Here is a 24,323-nt window from a genome sequence, read left to right as displayed (position 1 = left end):
ACGTGTCATAATGGTAAATGGTGTGGGGAAAAGTTGTCAACTTTATCTCTGGCTAATTTGTATTTATAAGACTTTGTGCTAAACCGATTCTAAGTTTAGGCCCATCTTTTTGTCGTTAATTACTGGAACTTATAAAAATAAATAAAGAATTATGTAGAATTATATTAAAATAATTTTGCTTTGATCCTTTAAAATAAAATTTTAAATCCCTTGACCCCATTTTTAAAAAAATTCAATTGAAATAAGTTAGAATATGGTTCTCTTAACAATATTTTAGCTTTTTTAAAACAGAAAATATTACACTAAAAAGCAATTAAATAATTAGACATGGGTGATTCTAAAAAATAGAATAGACAAGGGGCATGGGACAGCGGATAGGGGAATGATTGAACGAAGATAAATGCAAATGTTAACACATCAAAAAATTTCTCAATACAATTACAAAGACCAATAGGTTTTAAAGTTAAGTTGAATTGGTAGATAAAATAATTGTAACGACTAAAGACATAAACTAATAGATAAAAGCATTTTAAGTAATAATAATTAAAGTTCAATTATAACAACAATGATTAATATGTTTATTGTATTTAGAAACAACAGATAATTTTTAAAATTTAATCTTAATTAGAAAAAATAATTAATTTTTTTATTGTGTTAAGAAGCAATATATCAAATAAACTTATAGTTTATCTTTTGTTCTCTTTCTAACACTATGAACAAATTTGTAATAAAAAAACTACATAAACTACAACAATCCATCTCTTACTCAAGATTCATCTTCTTAGTTCTAATTGACCCCCCAAAAAAAAAAAAAAAAAAAAAAAAATTCTAGAGCCATTATTGATCAAGGGGAACACTTATGTTGGGATAAAGAATTTTTATCTCCTTTAATCATCATAATTAAACATAAGAGCAAGCAAATGCTAATGTTATTTAGTTTTCACTTCTTGTGATATGATGATTGGGGCAAAAAATAAAGGAAAAAATTTAAAGGAAAACAAGCAGAATTATCAATTATTTGACTATTCACTTTTTTTCCCTTTTTTTAATGTGTCTGTGAATATTCTAGCTAAGAATTATTTTCTTTTATTTACGTTCCTCCTCTTATTTTTCTTTTATTTTTATATGATCATGAGATACACGTATGAATTTTATGTTTAAGTATAACAGAAATCAAAGAAACTCTAATAACAGAAGGAGATCACAATTGATCCAATAGTTTGAAGAAATCAATTGTTCAGCATTGAAGTTTGAGGAGAACATTTGCAATCCACTTCATAATATGATAATAAGGTGACAAAATGCAATTGCTTAGAGATAGAGAAAATTAATCAAGCCTGAAATTTATAGCAAAGTATACATGTTATTCAAACCCATGTCCTATTATTATTTTTTTTTTTTTTTTTTTTGAGATTCATGTCCTATTTCTTAATAATAATAATAATAATAATAAAATCTTATTGATTTAATGATCGATTGGCCTAATCAACAAAACTATTCATAAAAAACTCAATAATACTAAACATTATATTTTTGGCATCAATTTTTAGCATTAGTTTTTAGTTTTTATGTACAAATTTTTAAAACCTCACTTTTTCTTGTTTTTTTTCACAATTTTTCATATTTTTTAAAGTACAAATATATTTTAGCACACTTTTAACAAAAAGTTTTAAGTAAAAAGTTAAATAAGCTTTTCGATACTAAATATTATACTTCACAAATTGGGTTGGTTGGATTTGAAAAAAAAAAAAAAAAAGTCATGGAAAATGGGCGATTTGGCGTGGAGTGTGCGGCTGTGCAGGAAGGAAAATGCATATGGATTTTCTTGTGTTGATTGTGGGGATGAATGATAAAGAAATTTTGCAGATCACTACAAAACAAGAGTCACTATCATCTATTGGGAATATTGATTTGTATAAAAAATACATTGTTGACAGCTATTTCATAAATTACAATTATCAAAAAGCTGAAAAGTAGAATAAATGCAGCAAAAAGCTGAAAAAAATTATTGTTAAGGAGCATCTTACCTTCAACACAACCCAATTATTTATTATGTAAACTAATCTACTTATTGGGAAATAAAATAGTCTCTTGTTTGGACAAGAGAAAAAAATGAATGGACTAACACTAGATTAGAGGGAGTTTTTCCAATGTTTGCTATCCTGCTTGTGAATTGTGACTTTTTCCATGTTTTCAACTTTCCCGGAAACTTCCTCACCCTCTTTTCCTAACATTTTTCTAGGACAGAAACATCTTGGCTGTACGTTACTGTCTGTGACCCATGACAAATTGACAAGGCAGTGGATTTTAGACTTTTGATTGGTTTATTATTATTATTATAATAATAATAATAATAATAAATGTCATTTTAATGAATGATTTAAGACAATCGTTAATAAATTATTTTAATAAAATTTTTATATCACTTTTATGAAAAATTAAAAAAGCTATCAAACATTTATTTATTTATTTTTGTATAAATTTTTTTTTCTAAAATGATTCTCTAATGTGTATGCCTTTGGATCACCCTAAAACCAAAAAAAAAAAAAAAAATTGCCTTTAGAATATCCATTAACTTTTATCGACAAGACAGTGGATTTTAGACTTTTGATTGGTTTATAATAATAATAATAATAATAAATGTCATTTTAATGGGTGACTTAGGACGATCGTTAATAAATCATTTTAAGAAAGTTTTTATACTGTTTTTATGAAAAATTGAAAAAGCTATCAAAACATTGATTGTCTTTTTTATTTTTGTATAAATTGTTTTTTCTAAAATGATTCACTAACATATCCATTTGGATCACCCTAAAAAAAATATAAATAAATAAAAAAAAATGCTTTTAGAATATCCGTTAACTTTTATCTCATATAATAATAATGAAAACCTTTTGTTAATTACTACAAAGAATTTAATAAGTCTTACAAAATTGAAACAACAAAAACAAATAAATAAATAAATACTTCTTTTAACTATATTATATGTGACTTCCAAAAAGATGTTTCAATAAAAAATTCAACATTGTAAGTCTTGTCTTCTCACTCTCTCTTTCCGCATTTCTTGTGTCTTCTGTCACTCTCTCATTCCGCATTTCTTGTGTCTTTTGTCTATATTATCTCCAAAAAAAAAAAACTACTCAACATTAACTAATGACTTGAGGCACTCATTAACTGGGTCCTGTAAAAAATGAATGAGGATCATGTTATTATATTCACGATAAATTTTTGTTAATATTATACTACTTAATAACATTGTATTGGTTTAATATTTTTACAATTCTGTCATTAAATTACATGTTCTCTTCATTGTTAATGTAACTCCCAAACTTTAAATTAATATCGAATGATGTTTACTATCCAATCTATTAACTTATGTTTTATGTATGATTAGAGTTAAAAATCTTGAATCTTAAACATTTTCTAGAGGTGATTGTTATCAATAACTAATCATCTTTATAATTTTTTTAAATATGTAGGGGACAAAAAGACAAAATAATCACGTAATATATAAGCTTGTTAGAAAATGCATTGTGAGGCTAGAGAACTTATGACCCGGCCCACTTTCCACTAGGGCCTAGGGCCCGTGCCGAGGAGAGTATTTGCCGAGGACAAATGGTGAAAGACCAAATAGCCTAGAGACGCAGTCGAGGATGACCCTGTCCTCGGCATCCCAAGACTTCAAAGGGAAGAGCGATATCTCGTCGAAGGCTGCCTCCGAAATGCCCCCAGAAGAAGAGGTGAGTAAAATGGGACCCACATGGGGGTACGAAGTGGAGGTGGTTCAAGGTAAATACATCATTGAATGTGCCCACAAACGTCCTAGCCATATTAATGAGAAAAGACGCCTAAACAGTGTGGTTTCGGTTAGTGTAACTAACAAAAAGCAGGGGGAGGCGGCTGATGGGACAGGTATTCGAATAGGAACCTGCGTGATAAACAGGTGGAGGGTCTGGATCAACCGAGAAGGGCTATATAATGTAAAGACTTGTGCGTCAAAAAGGGGGCTCCCAGACGATGGAGTCCAAAAAAAGGGAGAAGAATAAGGATATGAAGCTCCTTGGATGAGGTTTAAGGACTGGAGCCACTCATGATGTACCGGAATAGATTATTATTACACACGTCAGGTTCATCCTTGTGCAAATCGCTATGGAAACCCTGATTAACTACCGTCTGGTGATCAAGGCCTAGCCTTTTAAACCCACGCTCTACAAATTATATTATTTGGGCCCTCAACGTGCGAACCCAATACTATTTTGGGGCCGTCACGAATTGAGTCCTTACATGCATCATTAGAAAATTATTGAGATGTGTATTATTGATAAAAGTTACATCCAATAGAAGTTGAGATGTGTATTATTGATCCTAGTAAATTTTAAAAGAAAAAAAAAAAACTTTTACTTCAATTTAGAATGCTTTTTGAAGACAAGTCAAAATCAAGCCAACCCAAAATTTGGTTTCATGGTCTGAAGTAAATTTGTACGAGTCCATTATTGACACAAGAAGGACTGAAGCGAATAAAACAACCTTGCATTTTATATGGCAATTTTTAGTGTGACAAGTAGCAATGAGCAAGAGGTAAGAACATCCACAATAGTGGTGCTAAATAGCTATATTGCTATTTTTAGCACAACTAACACTTAAAATGCATGCTGCAATAATGGTGTTATAACTAAAATTTTTTAGATGGCTGTGCATTGTAGCAAGAAGCTAAAAAAAAAAAATATATATATATATATATATTAAACTTCTCTCTCTTTTCTCATTAAAAAAATATTAGTGATCACTTCAGGTTCAAAGATGTTTAGTTCAAAGATTTTGGCCATGGATTTGAAGCATTGGGTTTTAAAATATTTAGAAGGGGGGTTGGAGTTGAAGGTGGATAGAATGAAGACATTGACTGCACTTTGTTTGCAGATGTGGACTGAATGTTGCTTGTTCTGCTGCAGTTTCCTATGTAATTGGCTTTGGTTCTAGAGGCTGCTGATGTTCTGAAACCTTATTCAAGAAATTCTTTTGTATTTCATTTCTGAAATGAAACCAGGTAGGTGACGTGTAAATTGATTGCGTTTTTATTCATATCTTTGCTACTAATGTCATTGTTCATTTGTGGAGAGGAATCTTTGTGTGAATTTTATCTTTGGAGCTTGCAATCAGCTTGGAAGACATTCAACTATTGCACGAGCTGAGCGCCAACCAGAATGTTGAGACTGGAATCAAGCTCAAGCCTATCTTGAATTCTAGAAATATTTTGCAAGAGCCGAGTATGAGTAGTTGGAAGTTGGGCTTAGCTCGGTTTGTTTACAGTTCCCATTGTATGATTGGCTACCAAAGGTTTGCGAGTTCATATCTTAAGTACTGCCATTTTGTGCAAAAAAAAAATTATGATGGGTGATGTATGTGTATATACTTGCATTGACTTGACAATTAATCATCATTTTTCTTTGATAATTGACTTGTATTGTATTTACGTCTTTTGCTTTTAGAGTTTAGTCTACGTTTGACACTTTTGAAAAATGCAATATACTTTTTTTCCTTATCGTTTATCAAAATTTTCATAGTCAGTAGTGAACACTTGTTTCCTTTTAATTGGTCTTTGTGGTTGTTCAATATAGGAATGGCTGCTATGGGGTTCTGTGAGTCATCTTTAAATCAGAGGTACTGGATTTCAAGGCTTTAAGTAAAAAAAAAAAATATTTTAGAAGGGAAAGTGTTGATCATTTCTGTGACGAAGCAGGCTGAGCTTTTGGCAGACTGACCATAAACAGGCTGAAGAAGATTTTGTTACTAATGAAGTGTAATGTTTTGTGGGGTTTTGAGGTTTTTAGTGAGCAAGAAAGAATGACATTGTTTCATTGTTTGGCTTTTGCAATATCAAGTTAATGGGTGAGTGAGGAGAAATGTGGTTTCTAAAGATGGAAGGTAGTTTCTAGAAGATAAAGATGATATACTGTACTGTGTACAGAAAATGAAGATGGAGGGTAGGTAATCTTACTCCTAATTTTCTTTTTTGGAGGGGCTGATTCCTAGCTTGAACTTGTGACCTATCACTTTTAGTGGAAGGCACTTGCAATTGCACCAAGCCCTAGCCTCTAGGTGAATGTACTTAAACTAAATTTGATAAATTTTGTACTTCACAAGGTATAATCCATCAGTGTTATTTTCTCGATTTTTTTGGCATTTGGCACATTTTTGCTAACATTTTTGTTATGTAGCTCAAAAAGCAAACATATTAGTTAAGTAGCATCTTGTGTCTTAGAGACTCAAGTTCAGTGAAGAAACTCGAATTCAAGACTCAAGTCCTAAGTGGTGGCAATCTGATGTGGATTAAAAAATCCACATGGAACTTGAGTCTTAAAAACTAGAGTTCCTTAAAGACCAAATTTCAATTCCTCACCAGCAAAACCAAACCCAACAAAAAACAAATCTGTGAATGTCTCACTTGCAAACCCAAACCCAACAAACACGCCGCCACCTCATCCCGATTGGAACCTACAAATCCAAACCCAACAAACGCACCACCTCCTCATCCTGATCAGAACCTGCTAAGAGAGGGGGAAAATTCATGGGTTTTGATTTGGGGTTTTGACCAAAAGAGATAGGGAATGGGGACAAAGTGAGAAAGAACCACCTCGATGGTGAGCTTCAGCCTTGGAGGCCCAATTTGGGCTTGATCTATAGATATAGCTAGAGAGAAGAAGAGAGGTTCAAAGAGAGAAGAACAAGAAGAAATTGTCGTCTCAGTTTCTTGATTTTTTTTCTTGGTTTTCTTTTGAGGAAAGAATCAAATTCCATGTGGAATTTTTCCACATTAGCTTTGCCACCACTTGGAACTTGACTTTTAGAGACTTGAGTTCCTCCACTGAACTTGAGTCTCTAAGACTTGAGATGCTACTTAACTAATATATTTGCCTTTTGAGCTACATACCAAAAATGTTAGCAAAAATATGCCAAATGCCAAAAAAATCCGTTCTTTTCCACACACACCCTAACAAAATGGGGTAATTGAAAGAAAACATGTCATTTTGTGGAAACTTTCGTAACATACATTAAATAAGGTCCAAAATAATGCTCATTCAAAGATTCAAGTGTTTTTTATAATCAAATAATACACATTCTTAGCATCATTATTACACAACAAAAAGGTTTATAATATCTCATTACATAAGAAAAACCCAATTAATTTGGGATGAATGAGAGTTTAGCCTAAAAGGACCAAATTTTAATTATCAAATCAAGAAAAAATAATTATGATGAATCAAGTCAATAACTTAAATTGTTCAACCAGCTTAGTTTAACCTGACTTTGACAACTTCCTGATCATTGGGTTCAAATTTCTCATAGTAATGACATCAAATCAAACAATCAAATTCGAATTTCATATTTTAACAACAAAAAGTTTTAAATAAAAAAAGACAAAGAAAAAAGTTCATGTTTTGTTCACGTATTAGCAGAAAATACTATATCAGCCAAAAGCTAGTGAAACAGACTGAAATTTAGGTCGAGGTGGGGGATGATTCATCTCGATAAATAACTTGAACAAAATGGAATTGATAATTTTGCTTCTGCATGGATTTGGTGGGTCTCTAACTCTATTCAAACACAAAAAGAAGGAAAATAGTGGAGTATCACAAATACAACCAAGTTCGACTAATCCAACTAATTCAAAACTAATAAGTCAAATATTTTAAAATGAATTATTGGGAATGGCATTGGAAGCTTACAGCAGGCAGTTCTCTCTCTTTAAGGTGCATTAGAGATCATTTACCCCAAGGTCTAGTTTATGCCTATAATAAGTTCCAAGGAAATGATGACAAAATTTGAGTCTGTTTCTAGCTAGAATGGCATTAGAGAAAGAAGAGAGGAGACTAGAGGAGGAAGAGGAACAGAAATATGCTAAAAGCACAATGGAGGAATTGATGAGGCTGTGTGTAAAATGCACCAACATAACCTGTTAGGAAGGTGGTTTAGATGGCTGCTTTTACAAAAATCATGGGTTGCCCTAGGCTGATCAAGTTACTCATTGCTCTTGAAGATACTGATACTATCAAGCGGCTTGATTTCTTCTGCTGCTGTCACAACTTCAAGATGATAAAAAATGCAGTAACTTATCACTAAAGGTTCTATTGCATTTTGTCACTAGCAGAGAAGCATAAATTGACCAACAGCCCAACAAAATTATATTAATCAACAAACCTCAAGAGAAATTTTTTAATAAATAATTAATTTTTATTGATCAAAACACTAGAAGATAAAACTTTAAACAAAGCATGACACACAACCAACAGCCCAGTAACAATACTTAAAACAACCCTGTCTGCCACCAAAGTACAAATAGCTACATTTGCAACTACACTAAACAAGCCCGACAAGGCACTCAAACTTTACAACAGTGCAAGTGTACAACTCTATCAGACATTGCTCTAATCACAAACCGTTAAGTTGGTGGAAGCTTGAAATGCTTATATTCTGTGTAACAAAATAATAGTAGGTTATGCAAAATAGAAATAGGAGAAATAGAAAAAGACATAACACATGAAACACTTCTGCCTTGGGCCTACATCCACGGACAATGTCTAAAGAAAATTTCACTAAGAAAATAGGAGATTACAAAATAGCACCGGACAAGAGAATCTTTAATTTCTATAAACTGATGCTAGTGCTTAAACTCTATAAAACCAATTGAACAAAGCCACACACATACAGCAAAAAGGAACCCTCCAAGGCTATTTCTTGACCACTTTAACGAGGGCCCAGGTGGGTGTGAGAGGAGAGACCCTCCTTGGCTAATTCTTCAACAACCTCTGGTAACTATCCCTCTTACTGCCACCAAAGGCTTCAAGAAAAATTTGAACAATTTAAACCTGATGAAAAAACTAGTAAAAAATAGAGTGAGTGGAATGATTTTAATTTTTGAGTTTGTGTGATTGGGATGTGAATGCCAAACGGTAATAATGTTAAGGTACAACTACTCAACTAGCACAATACTTTTGAATTTTTTTTCTTAAACCTGACAATCAAAACCCACACTTTCATGTCATTATATTGTAATAGGAAGAAGAAAGATGATGACTTATAGGCAAAGAAGTCAAAAAACTCCCTAAAGAATCAGCCATACATACTCCAAGTCTTTGGATCTGGTCCCTCATTAAAGTAGTCTCTCCACTAGGTCTAGCCCCATCATCCTCATAATGACTTCACTTATTTCTGCTACCTTCTGCAGCTAAATTGTCAATATCATGATGGATTACACCCAGATCCTCATAGAGCATGCTGTTGTTGTTGTTGCTCTGTGTCATAGTAAATATGGAATTTATTGGTATTCATATTCCTTTTCAAATGGAATTAACTTCTATTAATAAAAAAAAATCCAACAATTTAGAGTACAACCACATAAGGCATCCACAAGAAATTATAGAGCTCCCTCCCTTGTACTACTTATGATTTTTGAAGCCAATATTAAGACAGATCGTATGATGGTAAGTTCTAGGAGCTTAAGAGTTAAGTGTGTGACAAATAGATGTTTGATGATTTTTTTGATTTGATATAGGTGTTCCAACTATGCATCTTATTCTGTTGGTAGAATTCTTTTATCTTGAAACTTAAGGCTCCTATGAATTTAAACAATTGTCTTTGAATTTCTAAGAAATTAAATTTTAATGTTGGGTGGCTCCTGATAAATTAGTTTAGAGATCCTGAGTTTAACTTGGATTCTATAGACGGGAAACAGTTTTGTGTGTCGTATCTTATGCACTCTATAGGGCTGAATAGCTACTTTTATTCTAAAGGAAACCAAAGAACCAACCCGCAGGGTACACCTTTAGTACTTCAGTAGGGCAAGCTCTTTAATAGGTTTCTTTTTTGTTTTAAAGCCAGCTAGCTCAATTAAGGAAGCATGATGCTGCTAGAGGAAGGCAGCTTCAACTTATTCTCCTCTTGTATATACATGCATACCTATACATGTGGCAGCTGAGTATGTTCAAAGGTACACTTATTTTTTACGACTGGCCATGTAGCATTCGATACTGCTTTCGTTTGTCAAGCACAATAAAAAGATTATCTTACAGGTAAAAATTGAGGTGACCGTTTGGCATGATATTTTTTTTTTTTTTTGGAATTTTCTCATTAGAAGAAATATTACTTATTTGGTTTTATGGCACATTTAATCATGCATTCCCCTGTAAAATACAACATCCAGCACAACTGACCTAACTAAAGATATCTAAGGCAAACTGGGGCTGAAAAGCGAGAAAAAAGAAACTGTCCCATGTTAAGTCTTCCTCAGGAAGAGGGGGAGAAAAATGGTAAATGAAATGAAGGAAGAAGAACTGACATTGTGTTCCAATGAAAGGGGTGTAGATTTGAATAACAGTCTGAAAGAAACATTTTAAAACCTGTGCTGCTGACAGTTACTTTAATTTTTCATGAGTTGTTAGTGTATGGTATTTCTCTCATGGCTTTATAAGTGATCATAACAAGATATCCACGTTTGTCACTAAAATTTGATTTCAACTGCAAGTTCCATTGTGTCAGAGTCAGTGTCAGACTTCATAATCATATCAGTAATATATATTAACATGTTCAATGTTGCAGATTTCCTGCTTCAAGAAATTACTTATTGTTATCATGTATAAGCATTTATTATCCTTGTTTTGGAAGTTGGACCACACGAAGAATAAAGCAAATAATTTGCACTATTATATCCTCTATCTGAGCTGAGTCAGATAATTTTTCCCTTTGTGTGTGTATGACTTCTAAATTTTGTGTCAAGATCAATGTGCTGTTTTGGTTCTTATATTTAACTTTACTGAATTTTGTGTCAGGAAATCCAGAAGCAACTATTAAGAAGCACCTAGTTTGCAGTAGTTTTTTCATAGTAATTGGAGGAGTTTGCAAATCTGTCTGATTTGGCTGGTAACTCTCAAAAGAAAGAGGATTTCTGTGCTGCTGTCCCAGATGGGCTGAAGAACCAAAATTTTGAGCTCTTACAATTTAAAAAAGCCTCACTACTGGTAATATACCTCAGGGTTCTTCCAATTTCTGGGAGTTGTTGTGTAAGAAAATGTATGACCCTTCTTGAGATAACAGGCAGAATTGAATCCTGGCAGCAAGGAATCTTTCATTTGCAGAATGGCTCCAGTTGATCCAATCAGTTCTTTATAGCCTTTAGGTTTTACCGGTCAAGCATCTTCATATTGCCAAAGAAGAGTATCAAGCCTATTGAACAGAAATTTAGTAGTTACCTATGGAGAGGAAAGGAGCTCTAGGGGCTTAAGTATCGTGGGATGTTGTATGCTAAAGAGAAGGTGGATGAGGGTTGAAAGGGGTGTAAGAAATGGACATACTAGCCATGAACCCGCACGTTGTGCGTGATAATTATTTTTAGGGTGGTTTTATTAATTTTTTTTTTACCATTTAAACTAACCTAATAATGAGTAATGTATTTGTAATTATATTTTAATTTATTATAGAAACAATCCAAAACACCAAAAAAAAAAAAACGTAAACTAAAAAAAATTAATAAAACTTAACAGTGATTAATTGAACCAATATTAGGATAATTTTTTTTTTTTTTGATAATCTATTAAGGTTATTTTCTTTGTAGAAATTATAATTTTGGCCACCCAAAACATATTATCAAATAAACAATTATTAGCAAAATCTAAGAATTAAATTTCTATATATGCATTGTTATAAAATAATAATAATAATAAAAATAAAATTGAAAAAGTTAAAATTTGTCACCTATCCAATTATTTTAATTTGGCTAACCTTTGCTTTTCTTTAAATGAATGGTATTATAGAGTACTTCTAATACAACTATTAAGAGCACTTTGTCCAGCACAAAGGATTAGAAAATAAACAAAAATTAGTAAAGTCTCATAATTTAACGTCTAAATTGAGCCCTATAAAAAATCATGATATGTAACAGAATAAATATCAAATTATCCAAATTATGCTATGTAATAGAATAATATTATATTTTTATATGCTATATTTAATTCTTTAAAACGCAATATGGTAACATTTAATAATCAAAGAGAATAAAAAATAAATAAAAAAAACAATAATTTAAAAAACAAAACTAAATCGCATTAACCCAAAATAGAGTTTTAAATAATATAAAAAATTATCAACCTAAAGTAGAGATGCAAGAAAAAAAAAAAAAATCCACCAAAAAATTTAGAGAGAGAGAACCTTTTTTTTTTTTTTTTGGTGAGGGAACTATGCATAAAATAGAAGAGATAGTGACAAATTTATAATAAGAGGGTGTGAATAAGAAGAGACAAAAATAAAGGAAGATGAAAGGGAAGAGGAAGAATGATATTAATGTAGAGGGTAGTGAAGAGATGAAAAGGTAAGGGAGAGAAAAAGATTGAAGAAGTAATGAGAAGATGAAATGGTAAGGGAGAGACAAAAGTTGGAGAATTGTAAATATTAAAAAAATAAATCTTAAAAACAATTATAGGAGGATAAGGTGATAGTGGAACTAAATAAATAAGTAGTAGGCTGCATTTATAGGGTTAAAAATTATTGTGGGGTCCAATAATTTGTGGTCTTGGCCCATTTTTACATTGGGGTCCAAGGCCCGAGCCAAGGAAGGTTATAGCCGAGGATAGGTAATAAAAGTCCAAATGGTCTTGAGACACAGCCGAGGATGATTCTGTCCTCGACATATCCGAGGTCTCCCTGGAAGGAAGGACAAAAACGGTATAGGAACAGTTTGGAAAAAAATCTAAAATATCTAGGTCAATAGAGAAAGGTACGCTGGATAGTATAACGACCAAGGACAAAGGGAAAGCTGACCTTACTGCCATTCAATACTCTGCACCTGACAGAGCCATACTCTTCAGCTTTTACAACCACCCCCAACCACTCTGGGTATGGGCTGATGGGACAAGTATCAGTCCTAGAAAATCGAACCCACACGTGAACGTTGGATAAGGGATACAGGCTAGTATAAAAGGAAAAGTAAGCAATCCGGAGAACGAGGCTAGGAAAAATGGCCAAAAACCAGAGTCTCCTAGCCCGCCTCCTGGAGAAAAACTCCTAGAGCGAACTCGATTTAACTATGTATGAACACCACAAAAAATCCACTGTCTTGTGACCAAGGCCTAGCCTTTCAAACCCACGCTCTATAAATGATATTGTTTGGGCCTTTTTACGTGCGAACCCAATATTATTATGGGTCGTTACGAATCGTGTCCTTATAATTGGCGCCGTCTGTGGGGAGGCTTGTGTCTTGGCACAGGCAGTAGGTCGAGACCGTCCCCTTGTCATTTCTAACAACCGGTTGTAGTGTTCTAGCGTAAAGTTCCACTAGGGGCTATGTTTTTTCACTAAGGGCTGCGCTTTGTAGCGCCAGCGGCACGGGTGGTTCTAGGGGCTTGCCTGTGGAGCTAATCCTCCTAAACCAAAGTCTCACGCCATAGTCGACCTTAAATATCAAGTTTTGGACAGAACCAAGGTATTGCATGGTCCTCGGACTCAAACCTATGGGGAAACCAACTACTTAAATATCAGGTTTTAGACAGAACCAAGGTATTGCATGGTCCTCGGACTCAAACCTATGGGGAAACCAACTACTTAAATATCAAGTTTTGGACAGAACCAAGATATTGCATGGTCCTCAGACTCAAACCTATGGGGAAACCAACTACTTAAATATCAAGTTTTGGACAGAACCAAGGTATTGCATGGTCCTCAGACTCAAACCTATGGGGAAACCAACTACTTAAATATCAAGTTTTGGACAGAACCAAGGTATTGCATGGTCCTCAGACTCAAACCTATGGGGAAACCAACTACTTAAATATCAAGTTTTGGACAGAGCCAAGGAATTGCATGGTCCTCGGACTCAAACCTATTGGGAAACCAACTACTTATAAATATCAAGTTTTGGACAGAACTAAGGTATTGCATGGTCCTCGGACTCAAACCTATGGGGAAACCAACTACTTATAAATATCAAGTTTTGGACAGAACCAAGGTATTGCATGATCTTCGGACTCAAACTTATTGGGAAACCAACTACTTAAATATCAAGTTTTGGACAGAACCAAGGTATTGCATGGTCCTCGGACTCAAACCTATGGGGAAACCAACTACTTATCAAAATCAAGTTTTGGACAGAACCAAGGTATTGCATGGTTCTCGGATTCAAACCTATGGGGAAACCAACTACTTATCAAAATCAACTTTTGGACAGAACCAAGGTATTGCATGGTTCTCGGACTCAAACCTATGGGGAAACCAACTACTTAAATATTAAGTTTTGGACAGAACCAAGGTATTGCATGGTTCTCGGACTCAAACCTATGGGGAAACCAACTACTTATCAAAATCAAGTTTTGGACAGAACCAAGGTATTGCATGGTCCTCGGACTCAAACCTATGGGGAAACCAACTACTTAAATATCAAGTTTTGGACAGAACCAAGGTATTGCATGGTCCTCGGACTCAAACCTATGGGGAAACCAACTACTTAAATATCAAGTTTTGGACAGAACCAATGTATTGCATGGTCCTCGGACTCAAACTTATGGGGAAACCAACTACTTAAATATCAAGTTTTGGACAGAACCAAGGTATTGCATGGTCCTCAGACTCAAACCTATGGGGAAACCAATTATTTAAAAATCAAATTTTGGACAGAACCAAGGTATTGTATGGTCCTCGGACTCAAACCTTTGGAGAAGTCAGCTACTTATGAAAAATTCTAAGTTGCTCAGTTCTCGGACCAAATACCAGAAAAGGTTAAGGCTTTGAAATTTATTAGGAAGATGGCGAAACGCCTTATTACTCAGCAACCTACAGGGGTTGTACATTTTCGGGTTATATATCTTCGGATGATTACTTCCTACATGACATCGAGCATTCAGCCATCACCTTGTTCAAGTTTGGGGTATACAGCCCATTTTCAGGTCGGTCTTATTGTACACGATACCTCTAATAAGTTCATAATAACATCTTTTTTCTTGGTAAAGGATTTCGGCCCTAAGTATTGTTTTCTCAGGTCGGCGTTATTATGCCAGATAGCTCTAGTAAGCTCATCATAATATCCTTTTCTTTTCTTCTTAGTAAGGATTTTTGCCCTAAATATTGTTTGTTCAAAGTGGCATTACTATGCCGGATAGTTTCATTAATTGGGATTTCGACCCTAAGCATCGTTCATAGTATAGAAATAAAAAAGAAGTCACAGGGTAGCACGTCTATTCACGGTGTAACCATTTCAAGAAGAAGAGATAGAATATACGAAGTAAAGCAATGATGACTTTTATTAATATAAAAAGGTATTATAGCGTACAATGAAGGGCTTAAACAAGCCTATATAGAAAACGAATTACAAAAACAATAAAAAACAAACAAACAGCCAGAAATCTTTTTTAAGCTTTGCTCCCAAGTCTTTTCAAATTCTGCCTCAGTAGCACCCATATTGAGAGGAGAACCTTCCTTGGTGGGAGAGGAGAAGAAGAGGAAGAAGGAAAAGCACCAGGATGGATCTAGTGATGGGAAAGAAGAAGAAGGAGAGGCAAAAGGAGGCACTAGTGAAGGAAGAGAGGAAGAAGTAGGAATACTTTGTCCCTGCATCAGTCATGACTCCTAACACGCTGGTGCCATGTTAGCTATGCTCATAAGAGAGCGGCTGGTACTGATAATGGGTGACCCCAGCTCAGTCGTGCCAAAATTTTGACGCGATGAGCCCCTGCTTCGGATTTTGGCTGAAAGGAGGATGAGGAGTATCTTGAGTCTCTGCCATCCCTGCCTTGACCGAGTCATTTTGAGTTTCACAAGAACGTAGCATTTCTGGGAAGGGTATGGTCTCTTCATTCCCGCTCCTATCTTGGACGTATCACAATTCAAGGTGTAAGCGAGCGGATAAGGGAAACTCTGGGGGAGGCTAAGGGTTTTCAGACTTTAAAAGGATTGAAAGATCTCTGTGTAAGGGAGGTAACCTCTTGCTTTCCTTCTTATATGAAGGGCAAAACGGGAGGCATTTAATCTGTCCAAATTTCCAAGAAAATCTGTAAACCAGAATATGCCCACTCCACTTCCCCACACCATCAATAACCGTCGAATTTAAATGGTCTCGTAAAGGGAAATCATTAAAGGCGCGTTTCGGATAATGAAGCGGTAGGAACGCATCATGAATGAATTCAAAGGAATGTCTCGTAGTTCGGTGTGTTTCCTGGATAGATGAAGAGACACCCACATTGATGAAGGGCAGATCTAAGCAGACCGCAATAAAGGCGTGGCATTACCGAAACCCTCCTCTTCGACCAAGAGGTCGGACAGCAGGATTTCGAGGGACTATTGTGGGGTCCAATAATTTGTGGCCTTGGCCCATTTTTACATTGGGGCCCAAGGCTCGAGCCGAGGAAGGTTATAGCCGAGGATAGGTAATAAAAGTCCAAATGGTCTTGAGACACAGCCGAGGATGATTTTGTCCTTGGCATATCCGAGGTCTCCCTGGAAGGAAGGGCAAAAACGGTATAAGAACAGTTTGGGAAAAAATCTAAAATATCTAGGTCAATAGAGAAAGGTACGCTGGATAGTATAACGACCAAGGACAAAGGGAAAGCTGACCTTACTGCCATTCAATACTCTACACCTAACAGAGCCATACTCTTCAGCTTTTACAACCACCCCCAACCACTCTGGGTATGGGCTGATGGGACAAGTATCAGTCCTAGAAAATAGAACCCACACGTGGACGTTGGATAAAGGATATAGGCTAGTATAAAAGGAAAAGTAAGCAATCCGGGGAACAAGGCTGGGAAAAATGGCAAAAAACTAGAGCCTCCCAGCCCGCCTCCTAGAGAAAAACTCCTAGAGCGAACTCGATTTAACTATGTATGAACACCACGAAAAATCCACTGTCTTGTGACCAAGGCCTAGCCTTTCAAACCCACGCTCTATAAATGATATTGTTTGGGTCTTTTTACGTGCGAACCCAATATTATTATGGGTCGTTACGAATCGTGTCCTTACAATTATAAAAACCATTTTAAAATTGTAGGAAAAATTATATATATATTTTTTAAACGACGTGATAGTTGATGTGGCATAACGTGAGAACAGCAACATTAAACGCTACGCTTCAGCTTTTAGTAATATATAGATATAGATATGGAATCTGTTTGCTAAAGCAGGGTCAATTTGGGTAGCTTGTGTTAAAATATTTTGTAACACGAGTTTTGGACTTTCGGGTTTGTTAACATCCCTCAAGATAGCTCTCAGGGCTAGACGAAAATTCTAAATCTTAGAAGCATTTTCAGGCTATTACTGAAGTTGAGGTTGTAGCTGATTCCTATGGCATGATTGGTGATATCTAGATGGAGTTCTAATTCAGAGGTACGGTACTCGAGTCATATATGATGTTGCTAGTAGATCAAATGCAAGGGTCAACTTTCAAGTGTTTTGAAAGATAAAAACTGGTCTCGGAAGTGAGTAAGATCAAATGGCCTTGTATCCATTCAGAGTAAACTTTGTTCACTAAACATTGGCGAAAGAGATAGAGTGGTACCTATTCAAGTGCAGAAACATGGGAGTGGGTCAGGGTTAAGCTTTTAACAGTTGGATGGTGGAAAATCATGCGTTTCTTTCAAGTTATTCCAAGATATTTATTCCTCTATTGGCTGGTAACAAGGACCAAATTAAGCACTCAGGACAGAATGCTACATTGGGTTTACACTGGTGATCTAAAAATGTGTACTCTGCAGGAAAAGCTTGGGATGCACACTTGTACTCTCGAGTTCTTTTAACTAGAAATTTGGAAAGAATTAATGGAGTGCTGCTTAATTGATTTCCTTTAATATGTGTGGGAAGACATCATTGTTTGGGGAGAAAATCAGTGGGAGGGAAAATCTCTTAAGGGCTGTGGTATGGAAGTTGGCCTTAGGTGCTGCTGTGTACCATTATGAGAACTGAGGAGGGCATTATGCAGTCCATATAGAGAGAGGTTAAACTCTAGGTTGCACGGACACGCCATTTTTGGCGTCGTGTCGGTGTCGGACACGTGTCGGACACCGGAACGGGTACGACTCGCCAGATTCCGGTGTCCGGCGAGTGTCTCTTTTTTTTTTTTTTTTTTCGCTTCTCCGACACGGCTCCGACACGCCAGCGGTGAAAAAAAAAAAAGGAAATCACAGATTTTGACTTACCAATACCATTGATTTTGTGAAACAACAAGCCTGAGAAGTCCCGAAACCCACATCTCAAGTTCTCACTTCTCAACCCACCCACCCTCTGCTCTGCCCGCTGCTGCCGCTGCCCTCTGTTCCTCGCCGGAGCTAGATCGGGCCGATCGGCGAGCTCCATCGACGTCGACGCCGTGTTTGTCCCTTCCGATCTCTCTCTCTCTCGGCGTCAGGTCCTACCTCTTTAAGCTTCTCTCTGTTTTTTCTTTTTTTTCAGATATTCGGCCATTTGGTTTGGGTGAATGACTGAATGGGTTAGTGGGTTAGTGGGTTACTTATAACGCGTTTTTTTTTTTTTTTAATCCCACTCTCACTGTCCCGTTACTGTGTTTCTTTACTCAGCCCTTCAGCCTTTTGTTTTGCCTCAAATTATAATGCTTATTATAAATGGGTCCTGTTAACAAATCTATTTTTGGAAAATTTTTATTAGGAATTAAAAAAGTTGTCAAAATTTTTTCAATTTCTGATAAACTTTTTTCAAAATTGGTTTAGTATTTTGTGCCCTTAGGATACACATTAGTAAAATCCATTATAAATTTAGTGATTTTTGTTTTTGTATGTCCTGCTATAGTTTTATTTATTTATTTATTTATTAAAGTTAAATATTATAGGTGATTTTACTAAAATGAATATTGAAAGTGAAAAATCAGCTCAGTCAGTTGCCTAATTTTAATTCTAGACATAAACGTATTTTATGTCTAAAAATATTTAAAAATATGCCTAAATATAAAATTTAATTAATTATTTAACCGCCGTGTCCCCGCCGTGTCGTGTCCTTATTTTAAAAAAATTGGCGTATCCCTGTGTCCGTGTCCGTGTCGTGTCCGTGTCCGTGTCCGTGTCCGTGCAACATAGGTTAAACTAAGGTTCGAGACTAGACGTAACAATGTAATCTTTCTTAAATTGAGTCATTTGTAGTAAATGGGTAATTAATTTAGCTGTCATTGGTGAGTTCTGAAAATGAATTATCTCGGATTTTTATGTTGATTTAACATGTGTTAGACTGATTAAAATGAAGTGGTAAAATCAACTTTCATGTTTTAATATATAATAGAAGAAAAGTGATAAGAAATAAAAAAAGAAACAGAACCTATTTATATTTCTTTCCATAATAAGATGAAAATTGAAGTGAAGTGTGTTTTGTTTTTGGATAAAAGCGTTCATGCCTAATAAAACAACATATTGTACAAATTATAAGACAAATTCATTGAAAATTTATTCTATCTTTTGGGTAATATTCTCAACTCTCATATGAATAGTAAATTCTGCTATAAACTTTACTACGACTCATTGTCATGGAACATTGAATAGTTATCCACTTATTCTTCATTTCTCTTTTTTGATCACCAAACAGTGAAAAAAAATAGTTTTACAAACTTCAACATTTTTTCATTACTTTTCTTTTTCTAACTTCAATTGCATATAAGTTGTGCAAATCATGGTCCAAAATCAACATCCGAACCCAGCCAGGTTTTTGTTGGATATTTCTTAAATATGAATCATAGACCCAAATGCCAGCAAGGGAAAAGAAAAAGCATACATTATATATGTGGGACTGTTGGAGAAAAGGCAAAACAACAATTATATAAATGCAACAGTCCTCAAGAGAAATTTCAATAAGTATTTGCATAGAAATAGAAGTTCAACAGAGAATTACATTTGCAGGACAAAATAAAAACATGATTTAATCAATAATAAGAGCCATTTGACAGTTAATTTAAATAGCTGACCATTTTGAGTCCTTGAGCTTGACCACTTTAGAAAGAGCCCAGGTGGATGTGAGAGAAGGAACCCTACTTGTCTAATTCTTCAACATGGCTCTGCTAACAATCCCTCTTACCGCCGCCATATAAAAGTGCCCCAACAAGACAGCAAGAAAAAATTAAATTATTCCAACCTGATTTTAAAGGGAAAAAAAAGTGGCTATATGAGGGCCAAAAGATAATATGCTAAGGTACATCTGCACACTAAATGCTATGATTTATATTTATTTTTTAAATGCTAGTAAGGGAACTCCAAAAAGAAAAACTTTATAATTTTATACCTATGACAAATTAAATTTGTTGTCATGCCAAAAATAAACCTGACAATCAAAACCTACACTTTCATTTCATTGGATTCCCTCGCCAAAATAAAGCGAACATCAAGATTTGTAAATTGTATAATAGAAAGAAGAAAGATGATGGCTTACAGGCAAAGAGGTCAAAAATTTCTCTTATATTGGAGGTGGTTCGTCATAAGAGTAGCCTTCATCACTAGGCCCCACCCATCATCGTCATCATGGAATCACTTATTTCAGGTACCTTTGGAGGCTGTATCATCAATATCATGATCAATTGCACCCAGATCCTCACCGGGCATGCTGCTTGTATACCACATGAATCCCATTTTTCACCACCACCCAGTTATTGGTACTTATTTCAATATCAAGTTTACTGGATCCAGTCACATCAATTTGACTAAGTTTATTTCCCAATCCGTTCCACTTAAAATAGATAAGAGGACACAGAGCAGCCAAAGGTGAGGTAATTTAAATTTACCATATTTTGTCATAAAAGAAGAGCGCACTGTAGATGTCCTTGCAAATCCATTGACTTTAAACAAAAATGTAAGCTTAGAGTAATTACACAACTCTTTTGTAAAAAAAAACAAAGCACAACGCAATTCAAGGCTAAACCCATTTATAAGGAAGGCAATAATAGGCCCCCAGGAACATGACTTGTTGGCATGAATGAAGATATCCCATTATTGCATCCATGGATATATAGCTTTAATTTCCATATTTTCAAGAAGAACAATTGATGAATGACTACAGCAAATCTCGATTCTTTTATCGCTTTCAACAGCTCTGTTGAAATGGGTTTTTCTCTCTCAAGTTTTTCATCGTCCTTAAAGGTGACAATGCCTTTCTGTATCAAAGCTTCATATAGATGGCCCATAAACTTGTAGCGAGTGTCCTCGCCTCTGAAACTGAGGAAAACATCATACTTCCATCGTCCAGTAGACGAAGAAGAAGAAGAAGAACTTGGGAAAGATGATGAGTCCATTTCCATGCCCACTAAAGCCGTTGGAAATATAGATTTGCATGCAAAATTAAAAAAAAAAAAACCAAAAAAATAATAATAATCAATTAGAAATTTAAAACCGAAGAAAGATTAAAAAGAAAATAAATTAGGAAAGAAGCAAGCTGAGTTGAAGAAGGACTGAAATTTCAGCGCTCCTTTTAGGAAAAATTACAAGAAACTTCTGAGCACTTCCACTTCCAAGTGAGGGGGGAAAGTTGCTCTCATTTTTCTCATTGTTTTTTAATATTTTGGCTGCGCTTTCAAAAGTAGCGTTGAAAGTTGCAAGTGGGTCAGCAGTGAGCACCTAAAGTTCTGTTTTTATTATTTTATTTTTATCATATTGCTTTTTCACCAGCTGTATTGTTTTTTCTAAATTCTGAGTTCTTGCAACCACATACTGATGTGGAGTCACTAACATGGCATGTAAATTACAATCATCCTACTTGGAACTTGAATCCTATGCAAATTTTTTTTTCCATAACTCAAACTTATAAAAATCGATTTCAATGCAAAAAAAAAAAAAGGTAATCGAGTTTGAAAAACTCTAGTTCTAGGTAACACCACTAGTTCCAAGTAGTGAAATTTTCTTTTAAGAGTTTATTTATATATTTATTAAAAAATTAATTATTAAAGTAAAGTAAGAAAAATCCTGCAATTGTTTTTTAAATTTAAAAAGTTTACTTTTAATTTCAGCATTAGAACAAATGAACAGTGTCTAACCTTTTAAATTTTCTCTCTTACACTATAAGTGCAATTGTATAGTTCCAAATCCAACCAAAAAAAAAACTCTCTTAGCAACTCCAACCAGTAATTTTTTTTTTTTTTGAAAAACAAAATAGAATTTAAAAGAAAAAAAAAAAACCATGAATCAATATTTATGTTGTTTTTAGTAGGGAAGATCGAAGTGAAAGCATGAAAAAGTGGAATGATAGAAAAGATTTTAGTTTTCAACCATGTGTGTTTGGTTGGGAGAATAAAAAGTAGAATGATAGAAAACAAATACAATTTGTTATTAAAAGACACACTTAACAAAATGAATTGAAAAAAAATATGGACACATTGTGGAAGCATATTTAAGCATATTTAGGACCTTGGACAATGAATGCTGGATATATTGGTAGACTTGCTTGACTTTTAAAAGAGACTCGTCTTGTTTAGGCAAGAGAATTGAAAATGAGAGGAGTATGATTGAGATGGTCTTTGATAGGGGTCTTTTGTTTTTTGTTGTTTACTATGCAATTGATCTCTATCATAATATATTTCTTTTCCTTTTCTTTTTTAAACATGTTCGCTGATCTTAAAATAGCAAGAGTCTAGTTTGAAAGAAGTGAATGGATATCAAATTATCAATTATCATGTTCAGGCTTTTAAGGATTTTTTTTTTTTTTTTTTGCTGAATAAATACTTTATTACTCAAAAAACTCAACCCGAAATAGGTGAGAAACAATAAGATCAGGCCTGGACCCATCTCTAACAAAGGCCTGAGATACATGAGAAGGCAGATTGGAGATGGAAATCGGCCCAGACCAGTTTACAAGAGTTGCCCACTGGGCGAACAAATGTGCAAATAACTTACCCTTTCTATGAACAAAAGAAAATTCAACATTTGAAAAGCAATTAACAAAGTACAAAATATCTTCCAAAATAGATCTGATACTCCAATGCGGGGTTACATCTGTCTTTTTCAGCGACTCAATGACATTCCAGGCATCTCCCTCCAAGATTATATTCTAAAACGCTTCATTCATAGAACATCTAATGGCACACCAAACTGCTCTCGTTTCCCCCAGTAGGGAATTGCCACTCTCAAATTGCTCTAACCATGCCAATAGAAGGTTGCCAACTATATCTCTTCCTACAAATGCAACTGTGGTTTTCTCCTCACGGATTGCAGCATCAAAATTTAGCTTGATCCAGCTCCTTGGAGGTGGAGACCAAACCACATCTTTGGATGACCTCTCATTTTGCTCCTTACAAGCTTCTTTATGCCCTATGAAGACACTAAATATTTGCTTGGAAAGATCAGTTGGATTACTTTTGGAACTCTCCACTCTAACTTTATTTCTAGCCATCCATAAATGATCACAGAGAATGGTAGCATAAAGCTGGAAGTCTTTGATAGATTCTTCATTCAACCCCAACATGGATTTTGGATTTAAAATAACCTTAATCCAATCCAAGATAGATAGAGAGGATAACTTACTCATATATAAAGGCCATGGGGCTAGTAACAAAAGCTAAACAACCCAACCACAATGCAAAAACAAATGCTCAATAATTTCAGGGGCATTATTACACAAAAAGCAATTTAAAGAAGAAATGGGAAATCGATTGTTAAGAGCAAAACAAGTTGGTTGAATGTTGCAGCACATTTTCCACAAAAGGTTTTTGAGTCTGGCATTAAATTTAAGCTTCCATAAATCCTTCCAATCTTTACTAAGCATGTGAGGGTGGTTTGGAGAATGCAGCCCTTTAATAGCATTATAAGCAGATTTCATTGAAAACTCGCCTGAAGGAGTAAGACACCAGAATACTTGGTCATTCATGGTTTGATGAGATAGATGAATGTTTAGGATTTTAATTATTGTGGGAGGTTCAAATAAGATTGAAAGTTTACCTTTATCCCATTGCTTGGTATCTTGATCAATTAGATTTGCAACTAGGTGAACATCAATAGAAATACCGCATCTTGCTTGGGGGATGAACCTTGGCTCGTTAGGGACCCACGGGTCTTCAAAGATCCAAGTGTTGAGGCCATTGCCAATTCTATGGCACAACCCCTTACTAATAACCTTCCTGCACTCAAAGATACTTTGAGATGCCCAAGAAACACCCTTCAAAATGGACATTTTCATGAATTTTCTATTCCGAACATATCTCTTATTGAAAGCCATCACCCACATTTTATCGCTGTTATTGACCACATTCCAAGTCATTTTGGCCACCAAAGCTTTATTCATGTCTGCTGTTTTTTTAATGCTAAGACCTTTGACATTTTTAGGTGTGCATATTGAATCCCAGCTTTTGAGACAACAACCTTTTTTATTGTCATCCATTG

General features: G+C 34.8%; 2 protein-coding genes across 4 annotated transcripts in view; both read right to left on the bottom strand.

Annotated features, from left to right (window-relative positions):
• Positions 1-24,323, bottom strand: part of LOC126693563 (disease resistance protein RUN1-like) — a 57,906-nt gene that overhangs the window by 16,196 nt on the left and 17,387 nt on the right. The gene's annotated exons all lie outside the window — the stretch shown is intronic.
• LOC126691469 (uncharacterized) lies at positions 22,996-24,225 on the bottom strand. The gene is made up of 3 exons (XM_050386511.1): positions 23,883-24,225; positions 23,512-23,774; positions 22,996-23,430 (listed from the first exon to the last, which is right to left on the bottom strand). The coding sequence occupies exons 1-3, from the start codon at positions 24,223-24,225 to the stop codon at positions 22,996-22,998; spliced, it is 1,041 nt and encodes a 346-aa protein (XP_050242468.1).

The sequence above is a fragment of the Quercus robur genome, chromosome 7, assembly GCF_932294415.1.
Source record: "Quercus robur chromosome 7, dhQueRobu3.1, whole genome shotgun sequence".
Taxonomy (NCBI): Eukaryota; Viridiplantae; Streptophyta; class Magnoliopsida; order Fagales; family Fagaceae; genus Quercus; species Quercus robur.
This window is presented reverse-complemented; position numbering and strand designations above follow the sequence as displayed.